Below are 27,818 nucleotides of genomic sequence, written 5' to 3'. Positions count from 1 at the left end.
CACATGACTACACACACTATGGGGATATTTAGGAATGCCGCCGTTTGGGCCCTCTCTGTTTTGATGCCAGTGCGCTATGACGCACTCCCGTGGAGGTGTCCGTTTGCTTACGTGCATCTGTCTCCCCTGGTCCCCCCCCGCCCCCTTGCCCACTAACCCCTGTAATTGATCGTGTGTATGGTTCTTGTTAGTCATGTAGGAGGGGTATGAGGGCTCAGCCCTTGGTCTCGACCAATAGAAATAAGGGCAAGGCTCAACACCCCTGTTCAGGGATCTTGATATATAAGCGGCGTAAAACATCCAGAGGCTATTGTTCACATCATCCTGCACACACTGCTGCTTTTTGGAAGACCTTTGGTTGAGTATTTAATGAGGTAAGTGCAAATATGATTTTTTTTTCATTTCTAAGTATCAATGAATGGTCTGATACTAAACAAAACATCGAGGGAATGTATTTGCATAATGTTTTAAACTGAACTAATCTGATTCATTATTTAAATATTCATTCAGTTTGTGTGGGTTCTGTTTTTTTTATTTCATTTAAACCTTTTTTAAAGTTCCATTGAGCTGTAAAATGTATTTTTCAAGGGAGAGTTTATCAAATATAGCTACAGAACCCAATGGTTTTTGGATGATTGACAAATAATATTGGGGGGAGAACTTAAACGAATTAAGAGAGATAATAATCTTTGAATATATAGAATCAGGTGTGGTCAACCGTATATCATCTTTATTCTGGGTTATCTCGATTCTAATGTCTTTGCAAATACAGAAATGCCAATGAAATATCTCCGCTGTTCGGGGATATGCTCGAGTGTTCCTTCCAACGTACATTAGCATTAACATACTGGTGCTGGAAATATTCCCACATATTGGGAACATAATTACCCCTTAAGAGAGTTACATTGTTTAAAATTGTAAAGAGCATGTTATGAATTGATTTATCTCAAAGGATGACGAGGAAATCATTTAGACTTTTTAGCATAGGGTTGGGCAGTTTAATCTAAAAAACTCATTTCAGGAAATGACATAACGTATGTCAAATCTCACTGTCTATCAAATAAGTGTAAAAGAAACCATACATTATTTCTATGGAAAGGAATACTTAAATTAAATTACAAAAATGTGTTTTACTGCTCGCTGTCGCTCATTGTCATCTTCATCAGTTCCAGGATGGATAGCAAGTCTTACTCGGTTCAGGTGAATGGGAATGGGGTCCACGACCAAAGCGTCACCAGCAAAAGACTGAAGCCGGCTGCAGCCACAGTGAAGGGAGAGCACGGGAACGTCAAAGGCAGCTTGAGTCTCACCAAAGCCAAGAGCCGCAGGCAGCGATGGGAAGTGAAGCCCTCGGAGATGGCCAACAACACTCTGAATCCCATCAGGGCCATCGTGGACGGGATGAAGCTCACGCCCAATCCGGACAAAGCCATGATCTCGCTTTCCATAGGTGAGCGGGGTTCTGTGTGATCAAACACTTCACATGCAGCTTTGTCGCTTACATGCGATGCAAATACTGTATTTTATATGATCCATAAATAAGTACCATAGATAATGACTGACTGCCCAATGAGAGATCCACTTCCTTTCTAATAATGGAAACAAACAAAGCCGATCAGTTACCTTCATGATGTGATAGTGGCATTCAATCCATTGACTGAATACCACAACTGTACTTACAACATGTACTTTTTATTCATTCATAGACTTGAATTGAATGTTCCGTCCCTTTTGACTGAATGCCTTCCATCACCTTTGTTCCCCAGGGGATCCCACTGTGTTTGGGAATCTGCCTACACATAATGCAGTGCTGCAGGCCCTGAAAGACGCCATAGACTCCCAAAAGTACAACGGCTATGCTCCTTCTGTTGGTGAGTTGCCCAACATCTTCAAATTCATAGAAGTAAAGAAATATGATTGTCTTTTATCTTCAAAAACAGTAAAACAGATGCATATGAGTGAGATGTTGTGGTGGTGTTGCTGCTATATATTAAGTAACTCACTCAGATAGACACTTACCAACAAGGAAGATACACAAAATGATCACAAATAAACATAAATCAACTACAAAGAGACTAACAGTGACGATTAACAGGCTCTAAATGACCACAAAGGGACAAAAGACAACTTCAAAGAGGCACAAAACAACCACAAAGAGACAAAAATGACAACAGAGATACGAGATAACTAACCGAGCCCCTGCTTGTATAATTTAGTAAGCATAAATGGTATGATGTCAGCGGGCCACATGCTTACCGACCCATAGCAGTGAGTGAAGAGAACAAGAACTAATGTATCTGTTTGCCCAATGGCAGGTTACCTGAAGAGCCGGCAGGCCGTAGCCAACTTCTACAGCTGCCCCGAGGCGCCGCTGGAGGCAGAGGTGCTTTCTGCAACCTTTACTAACTCACTGTTCTGTCACCCTGCACCACCTGCACGGCTCCCTTTGCGATCCGCATCACAGTGTGTGACAACTGCGTCTGTGTGTGTGTGTGTGAATTTTCTTCCAGGATGTGATTCTGGCCAGTGGCTGCAGTCAGGCCATCGACCTGGCCATCAGTGTCCTGTGTAACCCTGGGGACAACATCCTGGTCCCGTGCCCCGGCTTCTCCCTGTATAAGACCCTAGCTGAGTCCATGGGCATCGAGGTCAAACTCTACAACCTGCTGGTAAGAAGGAGGCGGGCCCATCGCTACCCCCACCATGCTGCTTGATCCTTTTTATGTTCTACACTCTGCCTAAACAATGTGCAAGGTTATGTTGGTTTATAGTATTCTGACTTGAGTTGTTAGGGTCCATCCTAATTGAGGAGGAGGTTGGATGAGCTTGAAAATAAAAAAAATATTTTTTCTCATTGAAAAGCTCATAAGACATTTAGACTTGTAGTTGGTCCCTGCACTTTGGGTGTGTTTTATGTCATTAGTCACATGACCACATGGGAACCTAAATCAGTTGTGCTGTCTTTTCAATTCCATGTATTTTAGCCAAAGAAACGACCCTGCGGTTTAGGACCCTCTGAATGTGAATGAGAAGTATTGTACATGTTGTTCCAGCTCACATTAATGTGTGTCACTGTTAACAACCTGATCCCGGCTGGCTTCCTCCTTCTCAGCACATTTAACAACCACGACTCCCCCTGAATGTTACCAACACACGCGTAGCGCCGTGCGCTGTAAACGTTCTCACTCCTACGGCCCTCTCTGCTTCGCAGCCAGAGAAGTCGTGGGAGGTCGACCTGCAACAAATGGAGAGCCTGATTGACGAGAGGACGTCCTGTATGATAGTTACCAATCCATCCAACCCGTGTGGCTCCGTCTTCAGCAAGGAACACCTGCAGAAAATCCTCCAAGGTGAGTATTGGCAGTAGAGTCAGGCAGCGTGAATTTGGACCGAAATGGCATTTGCCTTATCTTAACAATATAATTTGTCTTTGTTTCCTTTTCCAGTGGCTTCCAGACACTGTGTCCCCATTCTGGCGGATGAAATCTACAGTGACATGGTGAGTGCAGCCACACAAACACGAATCGGCCTTCTGTAACACCAGCGAGGCACATTTTTTGCCACAGTGACAGTGCAGCTTGAGCTCCATTGGCGGCTATTTTCCCTGGCTCCGGGTGGTGGGTTGACTACCCCACGTCAGCACAGGGGGGGATTACGGGCCATGGACTGTGAATGGAGGTCAGCACCAAGCTGTGATAATGGACTGCACTCGTCTTTCCCTTTTCTTCACTTCATGTCATCACTCACCCATTCATTCACTGATGGCAGGAGGCACAGAGCCACCTGCCATCAGTGTTTAACCCAAAAAGGTAGTTTGGTATTGGTTTTTTTGTTTTTTGTTAACCATATAAAAGCGCAATTATAATCTAGGAATAACTCAATTTCCCTTGAAATGTAAATAAAGAGTAAAAGTTGAAAAGGAAAAAGCTTTTAACGCAGGCACTTGCTGCTAGTTCAGTGTAAAGTCAATGAGTTATTTTATTTTTTCCCCTTCATGGTAATCCTAATGCTTCTTTTTACTTCACCCAACCAAGTAGTTTAGGCGTTTTTGTTGTTTTTGTTTTGTTCACTGTATTTTTTTGTATTTTCAGCTGTTTATTATGAGGGAAATGTATTTTTCCTTTCAATGTTATTGAGCGTGCGGTTAATAATAATTGATTAAATTTCAGGGCATTTTCCTGAAACCACCAACGGTATCTATACTATACCGTACTTTAGTATTATCTTAACTCCTTTTTTGTTGAATTACTTCTCCGAATAGTACGTTTTATTTACGATATTATGACTGCCAGTTTATTTTCCTGTAGTCCTGGTTTTTGCGTTGGTGCCACCGTGTCTGCTCATCCAGGATCAATCAATCAACTGTTGCTGACAGTTGTCGTGACATTGAAATCTGACATTTGTGTTGCACGTCTTGTTAGTACTTGATAACGTATAAGAGCGTCATTCTCACTTTTTTGCACAAATTGTAAAGCGTCAATTATTCTATAACTTTTTTTAGGTTTATTTTGTAACATTCGTCTCTTGGGACTAAAATTGCCTTTTGGCTAATTATTGTGCATTTACAGAAATGTTTTCATTAATGTGTCCTTATCAAGACAACCAATCAAATAAATAGACAATGGTCGGTAGTAACTTAAGAAGCACACATTTAATCAACAGGAAGAAACGATAATTGGATTTTTATATACGAATAATACACCATAAATAAATAAAATAATTTGAGATCATTAAGGGTTAAAAAGACATTGACCAAATTTGAATGTTTCCAAGAAAAAAACCCATTTCCAGCAGATTCAGCCCAAAGCCTTGGCATCGATGTTGGCCTTCACAAGCCTGTACCGGTCAACTTCCAATGGGGGTCATTCGAGTGTGTACTCAGACATCCACACGCACATAGACTGCTGTATACTCACGCAGGCAGGTCAGGAGAAAAGGGGAGATAAGGTACGAGCTCCACTGTTTACCAGTAGTTTTCCGCCCTGGTGACATTCTGATGATACGAACCAAGGGGGACGTCTAACATCTCTACGCTCCTACTCCACAGCCGCTTCTCTAGTGCAGTAACATACAACGTGGCAGCCTCGTGTTCAAGGACACGTGTGGTGTGAGAAAAACAACACGTATTTATCATCAATGACATAACAGCTTCTCTTCCGATGGAAAATGCTTTCATACTACATTGATCCTCTGGAAGGGCGTGTACCTGTGCTTCCCCCTCGCGGGTTGGTGCCAGTTTGAAAAATGGGGTATTTGGGTCCGACCGCTCAACCCTGAACTCGAGCCGACTAGAATGACTTTGCGATTATGTGACTGCATGTGTTTGCAATCAATGCAGAAGACGGGTTCTGGCACAGGAGCAGCTTGTGAGGAAAGGGGGCTGCGTGTCTGGTGGAGAGCTGGAATGGGGGGAGTGTTTTGCGGGTAAGAAGCCGAGGGATCGGAGAACTGCACGAGCAGTAAACAGAGGCCCTGCCGGTCCTTGAATGAGTTGAGGATGAACTGTACATCTGCACAGCTCAGCCAATCAGTATCCTCGTAATCATACACTTGTTAGTACTAATGTGGTGATGTAGTTGGTTACCTGGCTGAACAAAAAGGTTAGCGTAGTCCTACTGTGGTCTTACGTTGCTGTTATGTCATTCGTGGCAGGCGGGCCAATAGGATGCGGGGCCGTTCCCAGCTTAGGGCCAAAGAGGCTTCTAATGAGAACCAGCTTTCTCTGTGGTTGCTGTATGTTACCCCCTCCCTTAAAGCCTCTATATAGCTTCATATATAAAAAACTTTGCTTTTCCTGTATGAGTAAGCTTTTCTTAAAGTTTAAGACCTGATTTTATAAATGGCAGAAAAGAAACTTCTTTTATTAACAATAAGAGACAAATTCCTTGTATAATGTCAAAAGCTTGGTTTTGTTTTAGCATCTTTCTGCTCAGTGTTGTGGTTTTGGTGCGTAGCTTCATTGATTTGGTTCTCTCACCGCTCCCAATGACCTCGTTACCTGCTGAGAGACGGATATTCTTTCTCTGGAGGTGGTTGAAACAAAAAAAGAAATAAATGCTAAATGGACTGTAATTGTGTCGAGCTTTTCAAGTCTTCGGACCACTCAAAGCACTTAGTCATTATTTATCCATTCATACATCCATCCATTCATGCTGCCATGCTAACATGAATTCATTGTAGGAGCTCCGGGAGCAACTTTGGGGTTAAAAACGCCCCGAAATGAAAGGACGATCGTGCGATACCACGCAGCCACAGCTGCAAATAACACAGAGAACACCGGTCTTTGTAAAGGTTAATAAATAACCATAATGATACTAGCTTTCAATCTATCAGTTTGCGGAGGGGTAGTTAGTCTTTTTTTTCAGAGCATGTTTCATTTATTAATTGAATATCAACAAATATAACCAAACTGTTTTTGAAGATTACCTACCCAAGCTTTGACACTTGAGTATTTGAATACTTGGCTTTCCATGTCATCAATATGTCATTTTATCGTCAGGTCTTCCCAGGTTGCAGCTGTCCTTCCATGGCGTCTCTAAGCACCGACGTCCCCCTCCTCTCCTGCAGCGGCTTGGCTAAGCGATGGCTGGTCCCCGGTTGGAGGATGGGATGGATCCTCATCCATGACAGGAATGACGTCTTTGGATCAATGGTACGTACAGCATGATTTATGCATTCTGGGTTTAGTGGATGGAGAACAAGAAGACTGGTGTGGGTAACACTTGCATTCATTTAATGGAGTTTGTCACCACTGCAGATTCGACAGGGCCTGGTGAAACTGAGCCAACGTATTCTGGGAGCCTGCACTATCATTCAAGGGGCCCTGGAGAGCATCCTCAACAACACCCCCCAAAGCTTCTACAGCAGCACCATCGGCTTCCTGCAGGTACTCTATACACCATGGCTATACGTCTATACGTTACTCAAACAAAGTACTGCTTCGGGGATACTTCAGGGACCACCCCCCTTATTAATAACCATGATCAAATGTATGTGAGGTAGATATTTCTGGTCTTGTCTGTGTTTGAATATATTGTAACTGCTGATTTAACCCTGATTAACAGTCATGTATTTCACACAAGGCTGATAGGATGGTTTTGTTATTTCTTCAGACCAACTCTGAGATTTGTTTCAATGAGCTGAGCACCGTCCCAGGCCTGAACCCTGTCATGCCCTCAGGAGCCATGTACCTCATGGTAAGTACAAGAGTGCGTTTATTGATATTTTAAAAAGAAAAAACTGAGGAAGTTGCTGCCACAAAAACTGAAAGCCATGTTTGTACTGTAAAGGCTCAGTGTCTTCATACGGCATGTGTTGATTCAGCGTTTTTATACATTCACACTATTCATATTCAACTAGAAGTTACATTATGGGACAGCGTTAGATGATAAATATCCCACATTCATTAAGTTTGTTCTATCTATATATGCATGTCAATCCTCATTCTACAGTACTTTATTACATTTAAGACATTTTGAATATGAATTAAGGTTAATTTGTGTTCTCATCTGTCCAGGTGGGGATTGATATGAATCACTTTCCAGAGTATAATGACGATGTGGACTTTACTCAGCAGCTGGTGACCGAGCAGTCGGTCTTCTGTCTCCCTGCCTCAGTAAGACATCTTTTCAGGGCTCCATCATTCCCTTCAGCGCACTCACATTTAGAAAAAGACCTGTTTTGATGCCCCCTTTCCCGTCCATTTGCCATCTTCTTCTCTCGCCCAGGCCTTCGAGTACCCTAACTTCTTCCGCATCGTCGTGACGGTGCCCGAGGCCATGATGGTGGAGGCCTGCGGTCGGATCAGGGAGTTCTGTCAGCGCCACCATCGGCCCTGCAGCCGCAACAGCAACGACCTGGACCAGTGACGCGTCCGAGCTGAGACCACAACATAGAGGACGGAACAATTGTCCACCAGTCCACTATTCGCTGCTGGAATCGTCATCAGTGACGAAGCGACGCATCTGATTGTCCACCGCAGGGTTCTTTTGTAATGTTGGAACCTGTGCGATGAGCAGACCCAATATTTATATTTTATACAGGCAGCGTATCTATGGCTTGTTCTTGTGTATTTATATCATTCCTTTAATGCTGTGCACGTCATGTGACGTAACCTCTATAAACTGCAGTTTGGTAAACAGCCGGCTTCTTTGCTGTCCCACTTAGGGGAAGTTAATATATATATTTGTTATGGATAGACATCCTACATCGGCATTCCCTTCATCAGGACATGCAAACATTCTCTGCATATTGTTTGTATGTTAATTGTGTGTCATATTTAATAACACATAATGTATATGAATCAACAAAGTGTATTTCCTACCGAATAAACCACGTTGCAGACCGATAACAGACAGACCGGCGTACAATAGCATAATTATCTAATCTATTTTGTATCTTATTTTCATGCCGTCAAACGTCCCAACTTCACAGCACTTCCATGCCATTCGCTGCTTGCATGTTTTCCTCCATGTGTGAGTTTCTGACCTGGAGATCATCCGTAACTTCTCTGGCTGATAAAAGTCTTTCAACTGGGCAGCATTTCTTTTTGCTGCACTGCAAGTTGTGACATTTTAACATTTAAAAGTATCTAAAAACTTTTTACCGTGCAAATTTCTAGCAGGGAAAAACAAGTGGCATCAGCAGGCCAACATTTTGGGGTATTTTACTAAATCCCTTCAAAACCAATGACATCCCTTGACTATTTTAAGTTTCATACATGATACATATATTATGACAAAGGCCCACTCTGCATGACCTATAACCAGCAGCCAAGGCCCTTATCCAGCCGAGTTTCAACAATAGCTTGACCTGCACTGCTGTGTTTTTCCTTTGAATTTAAAGCATTTAAAGGTTGAGAATAAACCTTGAAATGTATAAGTCTGGCAGTAAAGAAAGTGAAAGTAACCTCTGTGGAAGTTAGAAACCCCCCTTTAAGACGTCCCATTATTTATTGTCCAGTATCTTTTTTAACATGTCCCTTGTTTTAGAAGATTGTGAGACTTTTATTGTCGATATGATAAAACTTTTGTCCTACAAATGTACAGCGTTTAGTTTGGGAAACACTTCAGGGATACAACATCGCCATCTAATGTATCACATGACACATTACAGCAGACCGGCCTTTCTGTGTGTGTATTTATGTCTCTGTGTCGGTGTGTGTGTGTTTATGTCTCTGTGTCGGTGTGTGTGTGTGTTTATGTCTCTGTGTCAGTGTGTGTGTGTGTGTGTTTATGTCTCTGTGTCAGTGTGTGTGTGTATGTGTGTGTGCCCTACAACCCCCTATGAGACGTGTGACCTTTGCATCATGTCCCTCCCTCCTCGCCCAGGGACATGGTGGTGAAGTACTTGTGTGTTGTCCAATAATTAACCACCGGAGCGATAAAGCGAAGGAGAGAGAGAGGGAAGGAAAGCCGAATCAGCAAGAAAAGAGGAAGGACATTTGCCGTTTGAGAGATAAAGAGGAAGAGGAGGGCCCAGTTAACCGGTGTGCGCACAGTGTGTGTCACACAGTGACACACCATGGACGACTCGCAGGTGGAAAGGTCTGTCGAGCTGAACGATGGCAGACGCATGCCACTTTTGGGTTTTGGGACGTGGAAGGTACTTTTTGCAAACCACTCAGATCTTTGTTTATGGGTTGTGAATTTGTGCATTTCAGTTATGAGAGTATTTAGTGAAGGAAGCCCTCAAGGACAAATGAAAGGCTTCTCCATTCAGAAAGCTGCTCTGTGCCACACAAACCGTCTGATAGCATTTATTTCCTGTTTTAATCTACTGAAATAGAATCAAAAGACCGACTTGGAAATTGCTGAGTTAGCTAGATGTGTGGTTGTGCGTAATGATACTGCATATATACAGTTAAAGGTTTGTAAGAGGACACCTATGTGATCTGTGGGTGTTTTAATCACACTGAATTAGTGAGATCAGCAGATGAGCTCAAAGCGCAGAGGGGTCTACGAGTTATTCACTCGCTGTTAGACCTTCTACATGAACACACTCTCTCTCCACTTAATACCAGCGGATGTGCTCCACTCCACTAACTCTCTAACAGCACACAGGTCACCAAGGCCGCTGTGTTTGGGCTCCGTTCTCCATCTCTGGTAGGACCTGTTCCTGCATAGCAGGGCAGGCTGCAAATGCACACTGACAGACCAATACAAGTGGGAAATAAGCAAATATTGTTCTTTCCTTATTAATAAGAAGGCCAGATTATTACCGCTCTGATATTGTCACCGGACTACAAAGTGACTTCATAGCTGTTTCTGACCCTCGATGTGGCAGATAGTGGCGTGGTGGCCCAATTTTAACCATTTGTTTGTTTCTTGCAGTCCTCACGTCTGCCCCGCACCTCGTTGCAGGGTGCGGTGGAGGCCGCCATCGCGGCGGGTTATCGCCACATAGACACCGCTCACTTCTACACAAATGAGGCTGATATCGGGAAGGCTCTGCGCTCCAAGATGCAGCAGGGCGTCATCCAGCGCCGCGACATGTTCATCGTCAGCAAGGTGCAGCAAAGCAGCACATGGAGGGGCAATTATATAGAATGGGTTTACAACTACTACTACTACTTCTCATTTTTTAAATGTTGCCAAAAAGATGATGATTAGGGCCACGTAGGCAGAACTCTGACTAAGGCTGGATTTATTACGGATTCACTTTGAGTAGAAAGCGCATCGTGAGGAGCAGATTGATGGCAGGTGGGCTGATGGAGCAGGAACACACACACATACACACACACACACACATATTTGAGATTGACGTACCAGGTTCCCTCTAGGGTTCATTTTCAACGTGTCAGGAAAGTTATCTCTATCTCACAAGAAGTGAGGCTTTGGCCTTCAGTGCAGAAAGAACAAAAACTATTCAAAGTGTGGGTTTGTGTGCTGAAAACTGAAAATGCAGTGAAAGCTACACAAGTAATGTCTGGCCTACAAGCAGAACATAGAAAATGCAGAAGTTCAGAATAGGCTAGAATATAGTAGAAAGTAGAAAAAAAGAAGAACTTAAAATTCTGAATTCTGACTTGAATGCAAAATTCAGAGGAACTGAGACAAATACACACACACACACACACACACAGCTATTGTATGTTTTCTGCCATGCCCTGATTGTTGTATTGAGAACCTTTGACAATATTTTGTATTAATCCTTGTATTTTCTGTGTTGCCGTGTACCTTTGTCCACCTTATAGCTGTGGTGTACCCATCATGCCCCTGAGGACATCCCTGAATGCCTGAATAAGTCCCTGAATGATATGCAGCTGGACTACCTGGACCTGTACCTTGTGCATTTCCCCGTTGGCCTGAAGGTTGAGCATAATAATACCCAAATGGACACGTACACAGTGAAGCCGGGCAGTTCATTCAAATTATCTCTTGTTAAGCAATACAGAAAACTACACATACACAACAGCACATGCTGAACCTACGTGTTTCTCTAACACACAACCCGGATCATGGGAGCTTTTTCTCTTGTTCTTTGCCTTTGTCTTGATTTGAGTTAAATGAAACATGTTGTATCTCTGGCAGCATCTGCTTGACTGACTGTCTTACATTGCTTCCTAGAAAGTGGGTGACGACCCTTTCCCAATGAAGGATGGAAACTTGCTGACCTCTGACATAGACTATGTGGATGTCTGGAGGGTAAGAACCAAGAACCAAACACAGTCACAGTGCACAGGAATGAGCAGTGAGAGTTAATATGAATCAAGCCACGAATCAAGTTCACCCAAACAAAGGCCAGCGAGGAGAGATGAGCTAGTGGCTAGGATGCTAGTGGCTAGGATGCAGGAATTATTCATGTCTTTTAACCACGATTAAATGGTGTCCTAAAGGTTGTTGTGTTCTACCCCGTGGTTAATACGTTTTTCTTTTGTTCTAACCCCATGTTGTGTGAAACTTACCTTCATTTGTTTTCTGATCAAAACACAGCTTTAATACACCCTCCACAATCACCTATAATAACAAAGTTTGTAATTCTTTTGGGAATGGCTGCAAACTAAAAAGATCTGTGGAATCAAATTGGATCCGGTAGCAGTTATGGGTCTTTAATAATATACATCTCTAATATATCTTTAATATTTTGTAATAATGTTAAAACAGTGGTTTGTGCAAAGAAAGTGTATTGAATTTAATCAAAATCATGCTGCAAATAGAATCCCAAACACCAACTCCTTCTCTTTGACTCACACGTCCACCCCTGTCTTACACACACACAACAACCTGTTGTCTAGTCTTCTACAAATAATAAAACAAATATAATATAAATCTGAAGGGGTTTTTTTTAGCTCTTTTTCCATCAAAGACCCACATAAGCGTTTATGAGCAGGTGGAAGACATTTAAATGGTTAATGGACTCTACTTGTACAGAACCGTTCTAGTCTTGTCACCACTCACTAACATGTCATCATTCACCCATTCACATCCATCCATAAGTCCATTAGCACCACACACTGACATCATTCACACAGCTACCGGACTGCTGGGCTTCTGATTAAAACATGACCCTGCTGTGACTTGAGCCACAGTCGCCCATATTTGCATGTTGTTCTTTGTGTCTTTCTGTCCATGTGCTTGTAGGGGATGGAAGCCCTGAAAGCCTCGGGGAAGGTGAAGAGCATCGGTGTGTCCAACTTCAACCGGCTGCAGCTGGAGAGACTTCTTGCCCTGTGCAGAGTTCCCCCTGCCGTCAACCAGGTTTTGCATAGTCAGCTCCTCCATATTCATGCCTGCTTATATTGCTGTAGCCACATACTGTATCACTGAATATCATTCATCATCATGTTATGATTTTCTGGTCATCATAGTGCACTACATGGTGAATCATCTCAAGAACACATATTCATGATATTCAATGACACAGGCATATTGTAATGCATCACAGCTTGTGTTTTTTAATATGATCCTATATTAACACTGTTCTGTATGGACAACTTCCTCCGACTAAATCTGGATAATTAACCATGTCTAGTGAGCTTGTGTTTGGCGTTGTATCATCCATAGATTGAGCTTCATCCCTACCTGGTGCAAACAGAGATGATAGAGTTCTGTAAATCCAAGAACATCGTCCTGACTGCCTACGGCCCCTTAGGCTCCCCGCAGAGCCCCCCAGAGATGTGAGGGTCCCTCACACACTCCACCCACTCAGACAGGGGATTGAAAATGTGTGGAGTACCTGTATTATTCTACAGATATCACATAGACGGGAAATCATTTTGTGATTCAATGATCTTTTATTGTTTTCCCAACTGAGTACCAATTTGTTGGTTGTTTCATATTTCACATTACACACACGGTAGAGCTTGAAAACAAGTGGGTTTACTCAGGATTGGTTAGTTGCACATTAGTATATGCCATCTTATATTTGTCATCTTCACACCATATAGATATAATAATTGATGAAGCTGTTTGCATCTATTTATCAACAATAAATCCCGTGCTCTGGTCATTTGTATCTTGCCTCCCTCAGGTCCAGAGGAGACCTCGATTCAGATAAGCTCCTGCAGGACCCAGTGGTGGCAGATATAGCCAAGAAGCACAGACACAGCCCTGCACAGGTCAGTGATGTCTTCTGCTCTCCGTGTGTGTGTGTGTGTGTGTTCCCTTGTTGGTAAAATCACTGTTCTCTCAGATATTGCTGAGGTACCATGTGCAGCAGGGTATTGCAGTCATCCCAGGGAGTGAAAATCCTCATCGCATCATGCAGAACACCAAGGTCAAACCTCTTCTCCTCTCACTGTGCTTTCATCCCCTCAGGCTCAGTCCAAACAATTGACTCTTTCTTTTTATGATACTGGTGCGTTCACTAGACAGTGTTTAGTCTACTGTCGGAACGCTAACAAATCGCAGATGTTTGCAACTTTCTCATTTGGTCTGCTCTTTGGTCATAGCATCAAAATACTGTACAACAATTGGAATTGATTGATAAAATGCTGTTGTGAAGCATGGTGGCCATCTTGAATTATGGCGGTCTCCTTGTTGTTTGGTGACAGATGAACGGCAGGTATTATGTTAGTTTGGGTAGATATATATATACATATATAGATATAAGTAATCATCTGTTATATATTATTATATTCTATTAGTTTGTTCTGTACACATGACTGTCAGGATGTAAAAACACATTTATCCAAATCAGTTTTGACGTTTGGACAGATCTTTGACTTCCGTCTGACTGAAGAGGACATGAGAGCGCTAAGAGGACTGGACCGCGGCTGGAGGGCCTTCGACCTCAAAGGGTAAGTGGACAACAGCACATGGTACATAGAACGTAGTCGTATGCACGGACGACTGCTGACTGCCGCGCTGTCCCTCAGAGTCGAGTCTCATCCCTACTACCCGTTCGTATGAGGCCGTCAAGAGAGAGGAGAGAGAACGCCATGACAACCACCGAGACCAGCTACAGGCAGTCAGTATTCTTCAGGGCCTTGTTTAAATAATCCCCAATGGGGAAAACTAGTCTTTCAAAATGTGACCCTCAATGAATGTGATTTAACAAAGTCTATGAGCTCTGAAAATGCTGCCTAATTTTGTAATGTTATGAATAAAATACAGTATGTTTGTCTTAACACCTGCTTTTTTATTAAATACAAACAAACATTTTAGAAAAAACATTTCAATATATATTATTGAGTCATACATTATAGTTAATTTAATTTATTTGGACTAATTTGGTGAACAAACCCTTTATCTGTTCACATTCACAAAACACATTTCATGACCAAAACCTATGGAGGTAAGTCGTAACATGAAGTATGATCCGTGTGCAGCAACACGCCTTATGATGTTTCTGCTTTAGTGGGCGCACATTAAATAGACTCTGTGATGCCGACATGTCATTTACATGGAAACGGTTGCTTTTGGAAGCAATGAAAATAAAAAATAAATGGTCATATAAATGAATCTGGTTATGGTTATCTCCATATTTGATGAATGTGATAACTCAGGAAAGCCTTACAGGGAACTTCTACACCTACGAGCGGAGATGATTGAACTGAGTAGTATTGGTATGTAGCAAAAAATGAAGTGATGATATTTTGGACAGGCATGGATGTAAAAAGGCATACAAACACAAAGCAGTGGTTCTGGTCTTAGTGCTCCGCCCCCCGGCGGTCAGCTGACCCGCTTGTCTCTACGCGTTCACTCTGGCATCTCGTACTCCACTCCATTGTAGGTGCAGCAGGAGATGTATAAAGTAAAGTGAATTCTTCTTTTCTGTTGCAGCCCACTATAACTGATCCAAGTCTGATGATCTTAAACCAAAAACAAAACCTTTAGCAGAAACCTTTTGAGTCCCTGCTGCTAAGTGGGGTTTAATCTCCCTTTCAGCCTTTGTCCCTTCTTCTTGGTCTCCAGAGAGGGGGGCGCCGGGGAGGGTTTCACTGTGCACACGCACGCCGAGGCCCCTGCGATGCATTTCGGCAGGTCGGGTCCTCTGGACCACGAGCCCTCGTCAGGGTCGTACACCTGAGAGGCCCTGGAGAACGCCATGCTCTCCCAGCTGTAGCCCCCGAGCACGTAGATCCTCCCCGCCCAGACCGCAAGCCCCGCCTCGCTGTTGGGCAGCAGCAGGGGCGCCACCCGCGTCCACTGGCCGCTACGCGGGTCGTAGGACTCCACGTGCAGGATGTCGAAGCGCTCCGCTGTGTCCTCGTGGTCGTCGCTGCCCCCGATGGCGTAGATGAGGTGGTTGGGGGAGGCCATGCAGTGCCAGCCCCTCGCCAGGGACATGGCCCGCCGCTTCACCCACACCTCGCTGTCCGGCGTCGGCTCGTAGCTCAGGAAGTCGCGGCGGTACGGGCCGATCTGGTAGTCGTGACCCCCTGAGATGTAGACCACGCCGCAGTGGACCGTCCCAGCGTGGCCGTAAGTCAACCTAGGGAAGATGAACATGTTCTTAATGGAACATCCTCAGGGGACCACGAGTGCATCCTCGTAGCAATGTGCCCAGAGGCGACACGTGTCACTACCTGGGCAGTGCGGCCACGTAGGACCAGCAGTCCTCAGAGGGACAGTAAACCTCCACCGAGGACAACGCCCCAGTGTCGTTCCTCCCACCCACGGCGATCAGGGAGTCTCCCACCGCCCCGAGGTAGAAATCCACCCGCCGCTCGATCATCGGAGCGCCCTGGAAGAAAAAACATGGCCGCCTCAGCCCCTAAAAGCGCCATCAAACCTCCTTTCGCCCTCGACAGAAATGTACATGTCTTTTGAGTACCCTGGTCCACTGGCCGTGGCGGGGGTCGTATCGGTACAGCAGGTTGCAGGCGGCGTCCCCGCCATCGTCCCTGGATGAGCTTCCCCCAGCGGCAAATATGAAGCCCCCCAGCACTGCCAGGCAGTGGTGGCTCCGCTTGGCCGGCAGCTCGGTTTCCACCTCCCAGACCCCCGTTTCAGCGTCCAGGCGGCACACGTTGGCGCTGAGCTCCTCGCCACGCTCCGACACCTACAGGCGTGAAATGAGAGGATGGGAGGGTTACGGTTAAGCGCAGGAAGTGACATTTTCACAGAATTGTCACTTTGGTCACTGTAGTCACAATTCACCATATTTGGAATGTGGAGGAGTGGCGTAAAACGACTCAGATACAGACCTGTCAATCTCACGCTTTATGGTCTATTTGACTCTAAATGGAATTTCTTAGAACATGAACTCATGTTTACTGAGGGAATAAAAGAGAGAAGTAGTCATTTTCTCATGGACCAGAGGAGTCGCCCCCTGCTGGGCAGTAGAGTGTTAAAGACACCAACTCAGCAGAACAAGAGGTTGCCGTCTGGACAGTACCTCTCCTCCAATCAGCAGCAGCCGCTCTGCTCCCCCCCTCAGCATGGTGCGTCCTGTTTGCAGGAGCGGCTGGGCGCTGGGCCTGGCGTGGTACCCCAGTGCTTCCTCCACCAGGGCCTCGCAGCCGGCTTCCTTCGTCGGAAGGGCCTGCAGCGCCGGCAGCACCCGCTCTGCCAACTCCCCCGCCGGCATCAGGGGGAAGCGGACGTGCGCGAGGAGCCGCGCAGCGTGGGCCGTCCGCCCCGGGGCCTCAGCAATCCACCGCAGGGCGGCCTGGAAAAGCTCCTGCTCACCTTGGTGCTGGACCTGAGGACGAAGAGGGGAGCGGCTTGGTGTAAATCTCCTGAATGCAAAAGCAGAGAATAAATGTACAGCGTCGACAGGATGTTGACCTGGCCACTGGACAGGTAGGACGCCAGTTTGTGCGGTGTGGTGTTGCTGAGGAAGTCGGGGGTGTGGCACAGCGTGGCGAAGCGCGCGAGGACGAAGCGGTCGATGAAGGCGTCGAGTCGCTCCAGGCTGTAGAGCAGGGCGAGCTCCTGCAGGTAGAGGTAGTTGTCCTCGCTCACCTCCCTCTCCAGGTACTGGCAGCAGAAATCCACCACGCGACACACCTGAGCAGCATGAATCAATACAAACTATTTTAGACACTACTAATATGTGCATGAATGTATTTATTAGTGAACTGAATAAGTATAAATTAACATTTTTCAGGCTTGTCCACATTATACGCCACACCACGTTGTGGCGTATCTATGGTAACTGGTGACACTCCATTTCATGTATCTATTTACCGCCTTGGGCTGAACAGTGTCTCACCTGCAGAAGGTGGGAAGCTTCCAGCACATGGTCAATGTTTCCTCCATCCAATGGCAGCTCTCCACTGTACAAGAAGTCCACAACCGCGTTCAGACCGATGTAGGATATGCCGACCAGCACAACCTGCACACAGGAGGACAAGGGCGGCTTTTCAGAAGTCGGACATTTGAGGACATCTGCCTCCTACGGTGCTTTACCTCCTCCTGGCGTTCCTCCCGCATGCCCAAGGTGAACATGGCGTGGAAGTACGGGCTGGAAACGGCCAGCAGGGCTCGGTGAGCGGGGACTCGCCGGTTGTCCGCCACCAGCACCACGTCGCAGAACTGACTGTGCTGCCGCTGCTCGTCGAGACCCCGCAACGCCTCGGCAGCTTGGTCCGCCCAGTGGAACACCTGCCAACACAATGCTGGTGTGTGATTGTTTAAACACCTACACTCTACCTACTAGCCATGTGAGGGGGTCAGATTGTATAGCAAAACATTGTAAACATGAGTTTATTGTTTCAGTCTCTAGTTTCAAGTGTGCTACAATACAGCAAGATGTTCATTCATTTAGTAAATCATGGTCCATGTTTTTATTTTAGGGGGGATCCCTGTATTGTTGATTGCACAATATAATACCGATACTGTGTCTTAATAACGTCAGTTGTCCAGATGAGTGGCAGCTTCTTGTTGTAAATCAAACGTGTGTTTGACAGCCACACAAACACACAGACCTTGGACGTTTCACTGATCCTCTGGGGCCCGCACACACGACTCGGTTTCCCATCATCCATCGCGTTTCCTCAAGCAGGCATCATCTAAAGGACACACACACACAACGCATTGTTAAAGTAGTGTCCGAATAGTTACTACTTTAAAGTAAAGCCATGTATCCTCACCAAACGTAAACTGTTAGATGTGTCTGTCCCCGTTTGGCCGTGATTGTGTGCTGGGCCTGTCAGTTGGAAAACAACAAGCCGTCAATGACAAAGAACTAGCTTAAGTGAACGTAACGTAACGTCACTTTGTGGCGCAAAGCCTTCCGGCAGGCTGCTAGTGTTCTGAAGTGAGAGCGCTTACGTTCGGAGTGGCAGTGGAGACGTGCGCGAGCACACGGAAGCGGTCCCTCGTTATTTCCGTTTGGCAGCAAAAGGAGGCGCAGTTGTCCCTTTTGATTTGGGAGGAAAGAATGAACTGCGGACGCTTTCAACGACGACACAAGCTCGGGCGCGTTGCCACAAAACTCACTTTACAGAGAGACATGCTCCCAAAAATATGGTTAATTATAGTACAGACAGAGCTTCGCAGTGTAGCATTTTCAGCTAGCCCCAATAAACAAATGGACTTCCGGCTTAGGTTTTCAAATTAATTTCAATGGTCATTTACTGCCCTGCAACTCCTTGAAATATTTGTTGCAAATGTTTTGCTGCAGATATGGGGCTTAAACTACTGCCAGGAATAAATGGTCTCTTCAAGATTTGACTGTTTATATTTTGTTCACTTTGAAATGTCAACGTTTCAATATTATGTCTTTTTATTTTGAAGCCAAAACCTTTCAAAACGATGTTGTGATCGTGTAAGCGGGTTACGTTCAAGACATGCAATATCTGTCCACAAAACGATAGACACTGACCCACAGACTCAAAATGTAGCAAAATAACACTATCGGATAGAAACAATTAAGCACTTGAAAGTCAGACTAAACCTAGATGCATATAAATGTTGTGTAATTGAGGATTTAAGACAAGAATGAGATGAGACGTCACATTTACTGCGTTTAGGAGGTCAGTGAAGGGCTCAGGTTGAGAAGCGTTAAGCCTTTCAATCATCCTAGTGCCATTTATGGGGATACGGGTGACCCGTTGTTTTGGCCTAGGCAGGCTGTGGCTCACACTAACCTTTTTACATGTTCCTCAATAAAAACCTGCTAAGCAAGTTGATGTCTCGAGCTTCCTTAGCAAAGGTTGCTATAATACTGTCTTGAATATTCCCCAAATTCCCTTAAAATATTGTAGATTACATAGGTTGTTGACTAAATATATTGGCTGGTTCCCCTAAATAAAAAAGAAGTATTGAATTGAAGTCTTTAATTGTGGAACAAATGGATTAGCAAGTTGAGCTGTGGCTAATCATCTGCCTAACATGTAAAATAAATGTATTTATGTCCAATTTAAAATCAAATTTGAATGGGAGTCAAATCGAAATGCATTAAAACCACCAGAAGAACCTTTGACGCTGGAAAAGATAAAACCACCAGACATTGTATTATATATTATCAGTCTCTTAAAACAGACTGCCTGAAAAAACAACATGTAACCAACATCCTGTCAATATGTACATTTTAAAACATAAACATATATCATGTAACAGTATCCAATGAAATATATGAAGTAAAGTAACATTGACTGCAACATTTTACATCAAGATAACACGTCAACGTGAATGCCGTTAATGTGCATTAAGAATATTTGCATTCTTATATAAGCAGCTTGTACCGTGAACATCTGATTCCATTGAACCACAGCAAGGAACCGGTGATGTGTTATTCCTGGACCAGCAGGCGGCGCAGTGATGCAGTGATGGAGCTCAGGCCGGTAGTTGGTGACCCTCCGGCTCTGGTTGTGCCCAGCAGAAGGGAAGACGCCTTTAGCCTCTGTGCTGTCCCTTACTCCATGCAGTACTCCATGGTTATTTCATATAATCTACATGCAATCCCTGCCCTGCTGACAGATTGTATTGTGTAGATATCTTTTGTGATGTGTTCAAGGGTAGAGTACCCATACTGTGTCAAAAAGTACATAATTCAATGAAGTACAGTGCTGTTACATACTGCTTGGAATATGTGGGTGCTTGTATTTCCAAGTAATTGGCCTTACAGGACAAACCCTAAACCAAAATAAAACTATTAAAAAAAAGAATTGGTGGATTTTAACACAAGGCAAGTTGCATCTATTAGATCAAGTAAAACCGGAGGTTTACTCGTTTTACCTTCAGAATAAAACTGATGTCTCCCTTAGAAATAATAAGTATTTTGCATTTTCTTGCGTAAGAAAATAATTAACTAGTGGTACTTTCAATAATATCTCATTCCTCAAAGGATTTGAAAAATATACTTCTTACATAAACAGAGTATAGCTAATAGGGGGAGCAATTGGCAGAAATAGAATATATTATAATAATGACAATGTTTTCTTTAGTGTGTTCTTCCACGAAACTAAGAGTGACTTTGGCTTTCTTTACTTTAAAACGAGCCACGTACAGGAGTTAGTTTCTGTGCATATATGACATGCAGGTAAAATCACTGGATCATGATTTCATGTCAAACTTTCTCCACCTATCTCCATAACAGTTTAAATATATAGAAAATGTAATAATAAAACCGACTACTGAAAGTGACAGCTGGTGTCCTCATCATAAAGATAATGACATATATCTGATTTTGAGATGTACCTTTGACTTAATCAACATTTATGTCAATACAATGTCACAATCAGTGTTTTGGCTGCACGAACTCCCTTATCTTATGTTTTTTTTAAACTTTATTTTGAAAGTCCTTACCGGAACATTTGTTTTGTATATTACGTCTGCCTTAAAGGCGGCCCTCACACGGTTGATCATTCACTAGTAGAAGGTGAATCCATCGTCTGAGGGACCGACCAGCATCACCAACGCCCGGCCCAGTCCCTCCAGTGCGGGTCGTGATTCAGGAGCTCGTAGTCCTCACCCACCGTATGAGTTAGCGTCTTTTTAACACTGTGCCAGCTAGCTCTCTCTGGGTTTGGACCTACACGACGGTGACTTCGACTGTTTCCACTTGCTTTTAAACGAAAAATGGCAACCCAAATCGACAAAGAGGCTTGCAGAGATGCGTACAACCAGGTCAGAGACGATAACACGGACGTGAATTGGTGAGTGCGCGCTTCTCCGTCCTGCGTTACAGAATGTGATTAATCTAGATGTCCTTCCTAGGAAGAAAAACATTTCATACATGTAAATTTACCTTCGGTATCGCATGATTAATGGAAACCCACCAGCAAACATTGAATACATCAATTAATCCGTTATTACGATGTAATCTTCGTTAGAATTTGAATTCTAATGGACCGTTACCGCCCACTGCGCCTTCGCTCCGCTGGCGATGGGTGAGGAAATAAGAGGCAGATCTTTTTTTTGATAAAACATTAACTTCTATTCTGAAAAGGCACAGTTTGTCCAACCATATACGCGCCGAATGGAAGACGGGATCATACAGACGTAGACTACAGGACGCACTGCGTTTTTAGTCACGTGAACATTTTCATTTAAGCAAGACAACTTTGGATTGTTGGATATTTTAAAGCAGTTCAACCCGCTCACTGTGACGCGCCCTAGGATAGCACGTCGCAGGTGGTTTTTGCAACTCGATCCTTGCCGATTGGTTTCAGGCTTGATTCGACACCCTAAATCCAACCCGCGGTTCGGCTCCATGCATTCCGGCGTCCTGGAGCCGATCCCATCTGATCGGTATTCAGTACCAGCGGTCACACTCTGCACACTTAGCAGGCCCCGGCGGGGCACAAGTAATTTCCTTTGTCCTGTATTCAGAGAGGATAACGTTATAGTAATGACACATGCACATGGCTGATACGGCCCCCCACCACCACCACCACCACCACCAACTCGCATCCGGGCTTTTGATGAGCAAAGTGTGTGCAGTTTGCAAAATAAAAATATGGGCCCGATGTGCGCAACAATGTTGCAGATGGAGGGACTGCATGGTGATAAATGACCCGATGTTGTTGTGCCTCCTCCAGGGCTGCGTTCAAGTACGAGGGCTCCATGATCCTGCCCGCAGGACAAGGGGCGGACTATGAGGACTTTAAGAGCATGTGCACAGGTAAGCACTGGATCTTATTATGGCTGCTCCACCCAGCATTGCTGCTGTAACGTATCCTTCCTGCTGCAGGCTAGTTGTACCTTATGTGGTGTGTGTGTGTGTGTAAGAGTGCGAGGGGCTTTGTCTCTCTGGACGGGTTAAACGGCCTGCTGGCTTGACTTGGCAGAACACTAATCCTTTAAGACTCCCGGTGCCCTGTCACCCATTGGCCTGGAGCCCTGCAGCCCAACCACACTGTCAAAGCACCTACAGTACGCATCGCGTAATCTCTTCCACAATATCCAGTTTTTGTCTTTTTGTATTGCTTTCCTGGATTACTATGTGAAGCTGTAGAAACTCATCATTCATGTTCACCTGTTGCTTCTTTATGGAGTAAAAAATGCTCCTCCACAATAGTCTACATGCAGCTGAATTTAAGTTTTTCTTTTTAAGTTCTCTTCCTATTGTATGTGTGTGTGTGGTTGAATTAATGACCAAATGTTCAGTAAATTCACACAACACGTCAGCTCTGACTAGTACCTCCTTGTCCATGGAGGCGTTCTGGTTCTTTTCTTTTTGGGAGCTTTTAGAAAGCATCCGGAGTGAAGCATGTGCTCTGCTGTTGGGTGTGGCTCTTACCGATGTGTGTGTCTTTTACACATTGTTTCCTCTTTGCTGTGCTCCTTTTATTTTTGACTTCCAGACATTTCAGAGCTCACGTTCCAATGTTGAAATAAATAATTTATCACCACGCTCGAGGACAGCTCTGCCGCTGTGTTTTCCGTCGGTTTCTGTTCGGAGATGACACAGACACAAACCCTCTGATCATCAGACATGGTTCTGTCTGGAGGATTGTTTTCCTTATGTAGCAGAAGAAAACCCGCTGTGAGTGTAGGAGGAGCCGATGCAGACGGCTCATCCACTTGAAGAGCAGGGCCCCCTTTTACATAGTGACCATCAAGTCATCCGAATGCAGTGAGGAGAGGGAGGCGAATCCTGTTGTGCACACGCTGAGTCAGTGAAAGAAGACAGACTGCTGCCTGCGAGGCGGGGAGCTGTAAACCTCTGCATGTAACTAGAATCTCCACCAAGTTCTGCTGATAAAATGTAGCAGGCCATGAGTTATTCATCGTGGGTCACTGAACCATCCGCTCATGAGAAACCTGTTCTCACACGTCTCCTGGCGGGAAGGTCGGTCCGGGGGTCGGTCCGATGACGTCTTGTCCAGGCGGACTGCTCGACAAATATTGATTGTTATAGTAAATATTGCAATTTCTCCTTCTCCACAGAGGATCAATGCTAATGACTTTAATGAGACCTTGACTTTTCTTCTAGCGCCACCAGCAGGTAAAAGCTTCCCCTAACATCCAGAGTACTGATTGGTCGGGTCGGGGGTTAGCCTTGGTGCTAAGCTACGGTGCTGGGTTAGCTCCCTCTCACTCGGTCTTTGGTTCAGCGGCTGTGTCTGGCCATTTAGTTATTTTTCTGTTTCTGCTGATTTGACTTGACTGCAGTCTACAAAGCAAACTGCTATTTAGTTTTTCGGTTTGCTCTATAATTGTATATTCATTGCTAGTTGTTGACATTGCATCCAACAGCTCTGACACAAAAATACTAAACTCCATTTGCACTGACTCAATGAACCTTCTTCCTGAAATTGTTGAGAGTTCTTCATGATTGGACAGTAAGAAAGGGCTTACTTACTCCCTTTTCATGCATCCTTTAGGACCCTAGTACCAAATGGAATGAAGCCGCCTGACGCTGTCCTCAGGAAACCCCCTCAGTTTCCTGGCAGTGTGTCGCAGAGGGAGCGAGCTTTCTGCTGCCTCATTATTGTGGTGGTTGTTTCGGTGCTGTTCTCTCTGCAGCAGGAGTTGGGCTGAGGAGAGAGGAGGGAGGGGGGCTGCATAGAAAAGTGCAGAGTCAGCATGGCTTGAAAGCAAAGACAAACCAGGAAACAAGAGTAAGGAAGTATATGTGTTTGCACTAGTTCCTCTATGAGGACAATGAGGGTCACAGTGTGTGTGTGTGTGTGTGTGTGTGTGTGTGTGTGTGTGTGTGTGTGTGTGTGTGTGTGTGTGTGTGTGTGTGTGTCGAACCTCACAATGTACTTTATTGCTGACCTGATAAGACTCTTTAATGGTGACTGCTCCTATTAATGTGCGGCTGCTCTGATCTGAGAACAGTGCTACTGAGGTTCTGCCAAGAAAAGTCTCCAATCAGCTGCTTCCAGGTGGATAAAAGCGTCACCTAAATGACATGTAATGTAGGTCCTTGGTGACATTCATGTAAAATCAGCTGAGTGTCTCTGCAAACCACCTTGAGAACCATTTCTTCTTCTTTCATTTATTCTAATTGTGAAGACCAGCTTTATTTCAAAGTGGTATCTAATCTTGGCTTTTAGTTTCAACCACTTACCTTTTGTAATATTTGGTGTGAACCAGATGACGCTGTACGCGCTTTGGTGCATTTACTTGTGTTTGTACAGGGGTCTTTTTTTAAGAGACATTTCTCATCAACAGATTTGTATTAATATGGCTCCTAACTAGACTAGACCCATACACACTAAATTCCTGTATGAAAACAATTAAATAAGCAGTAGTGGCCTGTTTGCCTTTCCAAACGGAACCATCATTTACTAAAGGAGCATCGTGACCTAAAACTAGAGGCTGAACTCCATGTCCCCTTCACTCTGCTCATCTGCTGGGTGAGACTAAGTTAAGTGCAGTCTGGTAAAAGTGTTGATTAAAACATGTGCGCTCATCAGTCATCAGCTTTTATAGCTCTTCAGTCCATTAATGGATTTACTTTCAGAATTTGTGTGTTGTCTGTCCTGTAAGGATGTCAACTGTCCCGACTTATGGAAACGCTTCAATGAAATGGTACTTTTAATAAACAGAGCAGCAGGGGAGCCACAGACTGAGCACCGGAGGGATAGGGGAAGAAAACACAGGACTGATGTCATCAGGGTATGATGAGTGGCCGGTGAAAGTCACAAGGGCGGGGCTAAGTAACCGCACAGGTGGTCAACACCCTCAACTCTGAGCCCCTACCCCCCCCCCCAACCCCCCCTCATCATCCCCCCCCAATCACACTTGCACCTTAAAGTATCCAAACAAACATAAACAGGAAATAAATGTGAAGAAAACCAGAATCTTTCTTAATAGCTTAAATCCGCTTTTCTTTTCAGTCATTACATGTGTTGCGCAATAGTTGCGAGCACAGGAGGCAGATTGCTGAAAGTCCAAATAAGGTAATCACGGTCATGAGGTAGGAAATCTCTTAAGGGCAGAGTTTGCTGTAAAAACTGGAGTAAAACTGACAAACTCTAACAGCGCTGTGTGCCAGGAGTAGATTCAGCCACAACATGGCATCGAGAATTAAAACAACCCGCTTTGTTCCACCGATTTATCACATTTGCAGGCCTAGAACTTCTAGTTCCCATTTAAAGGCCAAATACCTCTCAAACAGGAACAGAATGCAGGCTACGTCTTTTCACCTGCAACAAATTCCTTTAAATTTGGCACATCCGTCCACCTGGACTCAAGTTAAGCCACTAGAATGTAATGGTGAATCCCATCTGTCCTCCCACAACACTGCTTTGGAAGCACATGGATGTTACTTCCACTTCTACTGGAAGGGTGTGACGGAGGCATAGGACCACAACGCGGTGCTTCTGGTCTCCACACCGTGGAGGTGTTTCATTTACCTTCCAGAGCTGCAGTGTGTCGTCTGGAGGAGACAGTTCCATTTAGCATACACAGTTAGCCCTTACTTTACCTTTTGGAATCATTGGAGCAGTGAATTTGGTGGCAATGTTTGTAAGTAGTGTAGCATTAAGGAAGCATTTTATAATATTATGATCTTGCTATCTTATGTCCTACATGCCAGATATTTAGTTGGTTTAATAAACACACAAGGTATCGACCTGTTCTGTAGTCAAGGTAACAAACCGACGAAGTGGGAGGGTGAGCAGGGGCACATCTAACCACGGACCCACTGAGATGACACTAACGAGCAGAGTTCCCTTCATGGTGGAAGCAGCAGACACTAAAGGATGGAGTAAGGACCTCGGACATCCAGGACGGAGTTTAGGAGCTTCTCCTTGGTGTCGAAATGAGTCCGCTGAGGTGGTCCGGTTTTCTTAAATCACTCGTACAAGGCACTTAGGAACAAATCGGTTTGTACCAGTGCAGCTTGCAATGGCTCATTGTTTCAGTTGAATGGGTTCTAGAGGCCCGAGGAGGGACAAGCTGGAAAAGAAAGCAGCTCAAATGTTTTAGCGTTTCTTGCACGTTCTCCAGTGGACCACCATGCAGCAACGGCCGCGGCCACTGGGACACGACTCCAGGGCTCACAAGAGATTGTACTCATTTAGTCTGTTGACCTGAATATGTCCTCAGTGCGCACACACACACACACACACACACACACACACACACACACACCTCACCCGATGCAGAACCTTTGTCTTCATCTGCAGCACAACACTGCATTTCATCCCCTTCTATTGTCTTGCTCTCTCACTCACACGCAGGGTCTACAAACAGTGTCCATACTCTGGTTGGATGAAGTGTTTCACATTTTAAAAAAACGTCAGCTGAAATGTTAATTTCAACAACAACCTCTGTCCTTCCTCAGAGGACGCCCGTCTGTTTGCCTTTGTCCGGATCACGATGGGGGACGCCATGAGCAAACGGGCCAAGTTCACCTTAATCACCTGGATCGGGGAGAACATCAGCGGGCTGCAGCGCGCCAAGATCAGCACCGACAAGGCGCTGGTCAAAGAGATTGTGCAGGTCAGAGACTGCATGTTGAGGAAGTTGCATATACAGTAATGGCTGCCGTCCATTTTCCTTTACACAGGCTGAAATAGGCTGCACAGCGCTGCATAAAGTTTGACAAATTATGATTTTTTTTTAATCAAGAAACCATCTGAAACTCTAGATATTATTAAAAGAAAGTTCAGAATAATGAGAAATATTGTTTCTTTGTCACAGCGTAGGAAAGCACTTCACTAACATTCGTGCTGATTGAAAAGATTTTGCAATGTGCCAATGTCAGAATTAAAAAAAAGAAATAACTAAAATAAAAAGTAGATAAAAGCTGTTAATATTACAAATGTATCAAAAGTATTGTACAAAAGAAATGTAAAAAGGCAAACCCTGACCCAGCCCGTATTAGCGTGGCATTGTTCCCATTCTGCTTCGTGTTACAAGTGTTTTTATCTTGTTTCTGTTCACAGAACTTTGCCAAGGAGTTCATGTTCAGTGACCCGAGGGAACTGGACGCGGACAACATCCGCACAGAGCTGAAGAAGGCCGGCGGAGCCAACTACGACGCTCAGGCCGAGTAGAGCAGTGCCATGGTCCACTGGACGG

General features: G+C 44.7%; 4 protein-coding genes across 4 annotated transcripts; 3 read left to right on the top strand and 1 right to left on the bottom strand.

Annotated features, from left to right (window-relative positions):
• Positions 1 to 225: 225 nt before the first annotated feature.
• tat (tyrosine aminotransferase) lies at positions 226 to 8,453 on the top strand. The gene is made up of 12 exons (XM_037451261.2): positions 226 to 374; positions 1,167 to 1,450; positions 1,767 to 1,871; positions 2,316 to 2,383; positions 2,511 to 2,669; positions 3,212 to 3,350; positions 3,447 to 3,499; positions 6,500 to 6,652; positions 6,758 to 6,886; positions 7,113 to 7,196; positions 7,517 to 7,615; positions 7,728 to 8,453. The coding sequence occupies exons 1-12, from the start codon at positions 370 to 372 to the stop codon at positions 7,866 to 7,868; spliced, it is 1,419 nt and encodes a 472-aa protein (XP_037307158.2). The 5' UTR covers positions 226 to 369; the 3' UTR covers positions 7,869 to 8,453.
• A 916-nt stretch (positions 8,454 to 9,369) lies between these two features.
• On the top strand, positions 9,370 to 14,511 carry zgc:56622 (uncharacterized protein LOC326033 homolog). Its single transcript, XM_037451262.2, has 10 exons — positions 9,370 to 9,603; positions 10,332 to 10,508; positions 11,195 to 11,311; positions 11,568 to 11,645; positions 12,582 to 12,698; positions 13,005 to 13,117; positions 13,471 to 13,558; positions 13,633 to 13,716; positions 14,157 to 14,239; positions 14,318 to 14,511. The coding sequence occupies exons 1-10, from the start codon at positions 9,523 to 9,525 to the stop codon at positions 14,349 to 14,351; spliced, it is 972 nt and encodes a 323-aa protein (XP_037307159.2). The 5' UTR covers positions 9,370 to 9,522; the 3' UTR covers positions 14,352 to 14,511.
• A 204-nt stretch (positions 14,512 to 14,715) lies between these two features.
• klhl36 (kelch-like family member 36) lies at positions 14,716 to 19,238 on the bottom strand. Its single transcript, XM_037451259.2, has 9 exons — positions 18,482 to 19,238; positions 18,317 to 18,400; positions 17,799 to 17,993; positions 17,602 to 17,724; positions 17,175 to 17,396; positions 16,783 to 17,088; positions 16,219 to 16,446; positions 15,971 to 16,128; positions 14,716 to 15,876 (listed from the first exon to the last, which is right to left on the bottom strand). The coding sequence occupies exons 2-9, from the start codon at positions 18,374 to 18,376 to the stop codon at positions 15,303 to 15,305; spliced, it is 1,866 nt and encodes a 621-aa protein (XP_037307156.2). The 5' UTR covers positions 18,377 to 18,400; positions 18,482 to 19,238; the 3' UTR covers positions 14,716 to 15,302.
• A 1,937-nt stretch (positions 19,239 to 21,175) lies between these two features.
• On the top strand, positions 21,176 to 27,818 carry cotl1 (coactosin-like F-actin binding protein 1). The gene is made up of 4 exons (XM_037451436.2): positions 21,176 to 21,490; positions 22,376 to 22,458; positions 27,079 to 27,236; positions 27,683 to 27,818. The coding sequence occupies exons 1-4, from the start codon at positions 21,414 to 21,416 to the stop codon at positions 27,791 to 27,793; spliced, it is 429 nt and encodes a 142-aa protein (XP_037307333.1). The 5' UTR covers positions 21,176 to 21,413; the 3' UTR covers positions 27,794 to 27,818.

This window comes from Pungitius pungitius, chromosome 6 (genome assembly GCF_949316345.1).
Source record: "Pungitius pungitius chromosome 6, fPunPun2.1, whole genome shotgun sequence".
NCBI lineage: Eukaryota > Metazoa > Chordata > Actinopteri > Perciformes > Gasterosteidae > Pungitius > Pungitius pungitius.
The sequence above is the reverse complement of the archived record's forward strand: the minus strand, read 5'-3'. Positions and strand labels throughout refer to the sequence as shown.

What these genes read in the sequence shown, in the direction of transcription:
- cotl1 (XM_037451436.2), top strand. Translation starts at nt 21,414, where the DNA reads ATGGCAACCCAAATCGACAAAGAGGCTTGCAGAGATGCGTACAACCAG. An exon ending in GATAACACGGACGTGAATTG is followed by an intron (nt 21,491 to 22,375) that starts GTGAGTGCGCGC and finishes TGCCTCCTCCAG; the next exon opens with GGCTGCGTTCAAGTACGAGG. An exon ending in CTTTAAGAGCATGTGCACAG is followed by an intron (nt 22,459 to 27,078) that starts GTAAGCACTGGA and finishes GTCCTTCCTCAG; the next exon opens with AGGACGCCCGTCTGTTTGCC.
- klhl36 (XM_037451259.2), bottom strand. Translation starts at nt 18,376, where the DNA reads ATGGATGATGGGAAACCGAGTCGTGTGTGCGGGCCCCAGAGGATCAGT. An exon ending in AAGCTTCCCACCTTCTGCAG is followed by an intron (nt 17,397 to 17,601) that starts GTGAGACACTGT and finishes CATGCTGCTCAG; the next exon opens with GTGTGTCGCGTGGTGGATTT. An exon ending in TACGTGGCCGCACTGCCCAG is followed by an intron (nt 15,877 to 15,970) that starts GTAGTGACACGT and finishes CATCTTCCCTAG; the next exon opens with GTTGACTTACGGCCACGCTG.
- tat (XM_037451261.2), top strand. An exon ending in AGGCGCCGCTGGAGGCAGAG is followed by an intron (nt 2,384 to 2,510) that starts GTGCTTTCTGCA and finishes ATTTTCTTCCAG; the next exon opens with GATGTGATTCTGGCCAGTGG. An exon ending in GCACCATCGGCTTCCTGCAG is followed by an intron (nt 6,887 to 7,112) that starts GTACTCTATACA and finishes TTATTTCTTCAG; the next exon opens with ACCAACTCTGAGATTTGTTT.
- zgc:56622 (XM_037451262.2), top strand. Translation starts at nt 9,523, where the DNA reads ATGGACGACTCGCAGGTGGAAAGGTCTGTCGAGCTGAACGATGGCAGA. An exon ending in TTCCCCCTGCCGTCAACCAG is followed by an intron (nt 12,699 to 13,004) that starts GTTTTGCATAGT and finishes TATCATCCATAG; the next exon opens with ATTGAGCTTCATCCCTACCT. An exon ending in AGGGCCTTCGACCTCAAAGG is followed by an intron (nt 14,240 to 14,317) that starts GTAAGTGGACAA and finishes GCTGTCCCTCAG; the next exon opens with AGTCGAGTCTCATCCCTACT.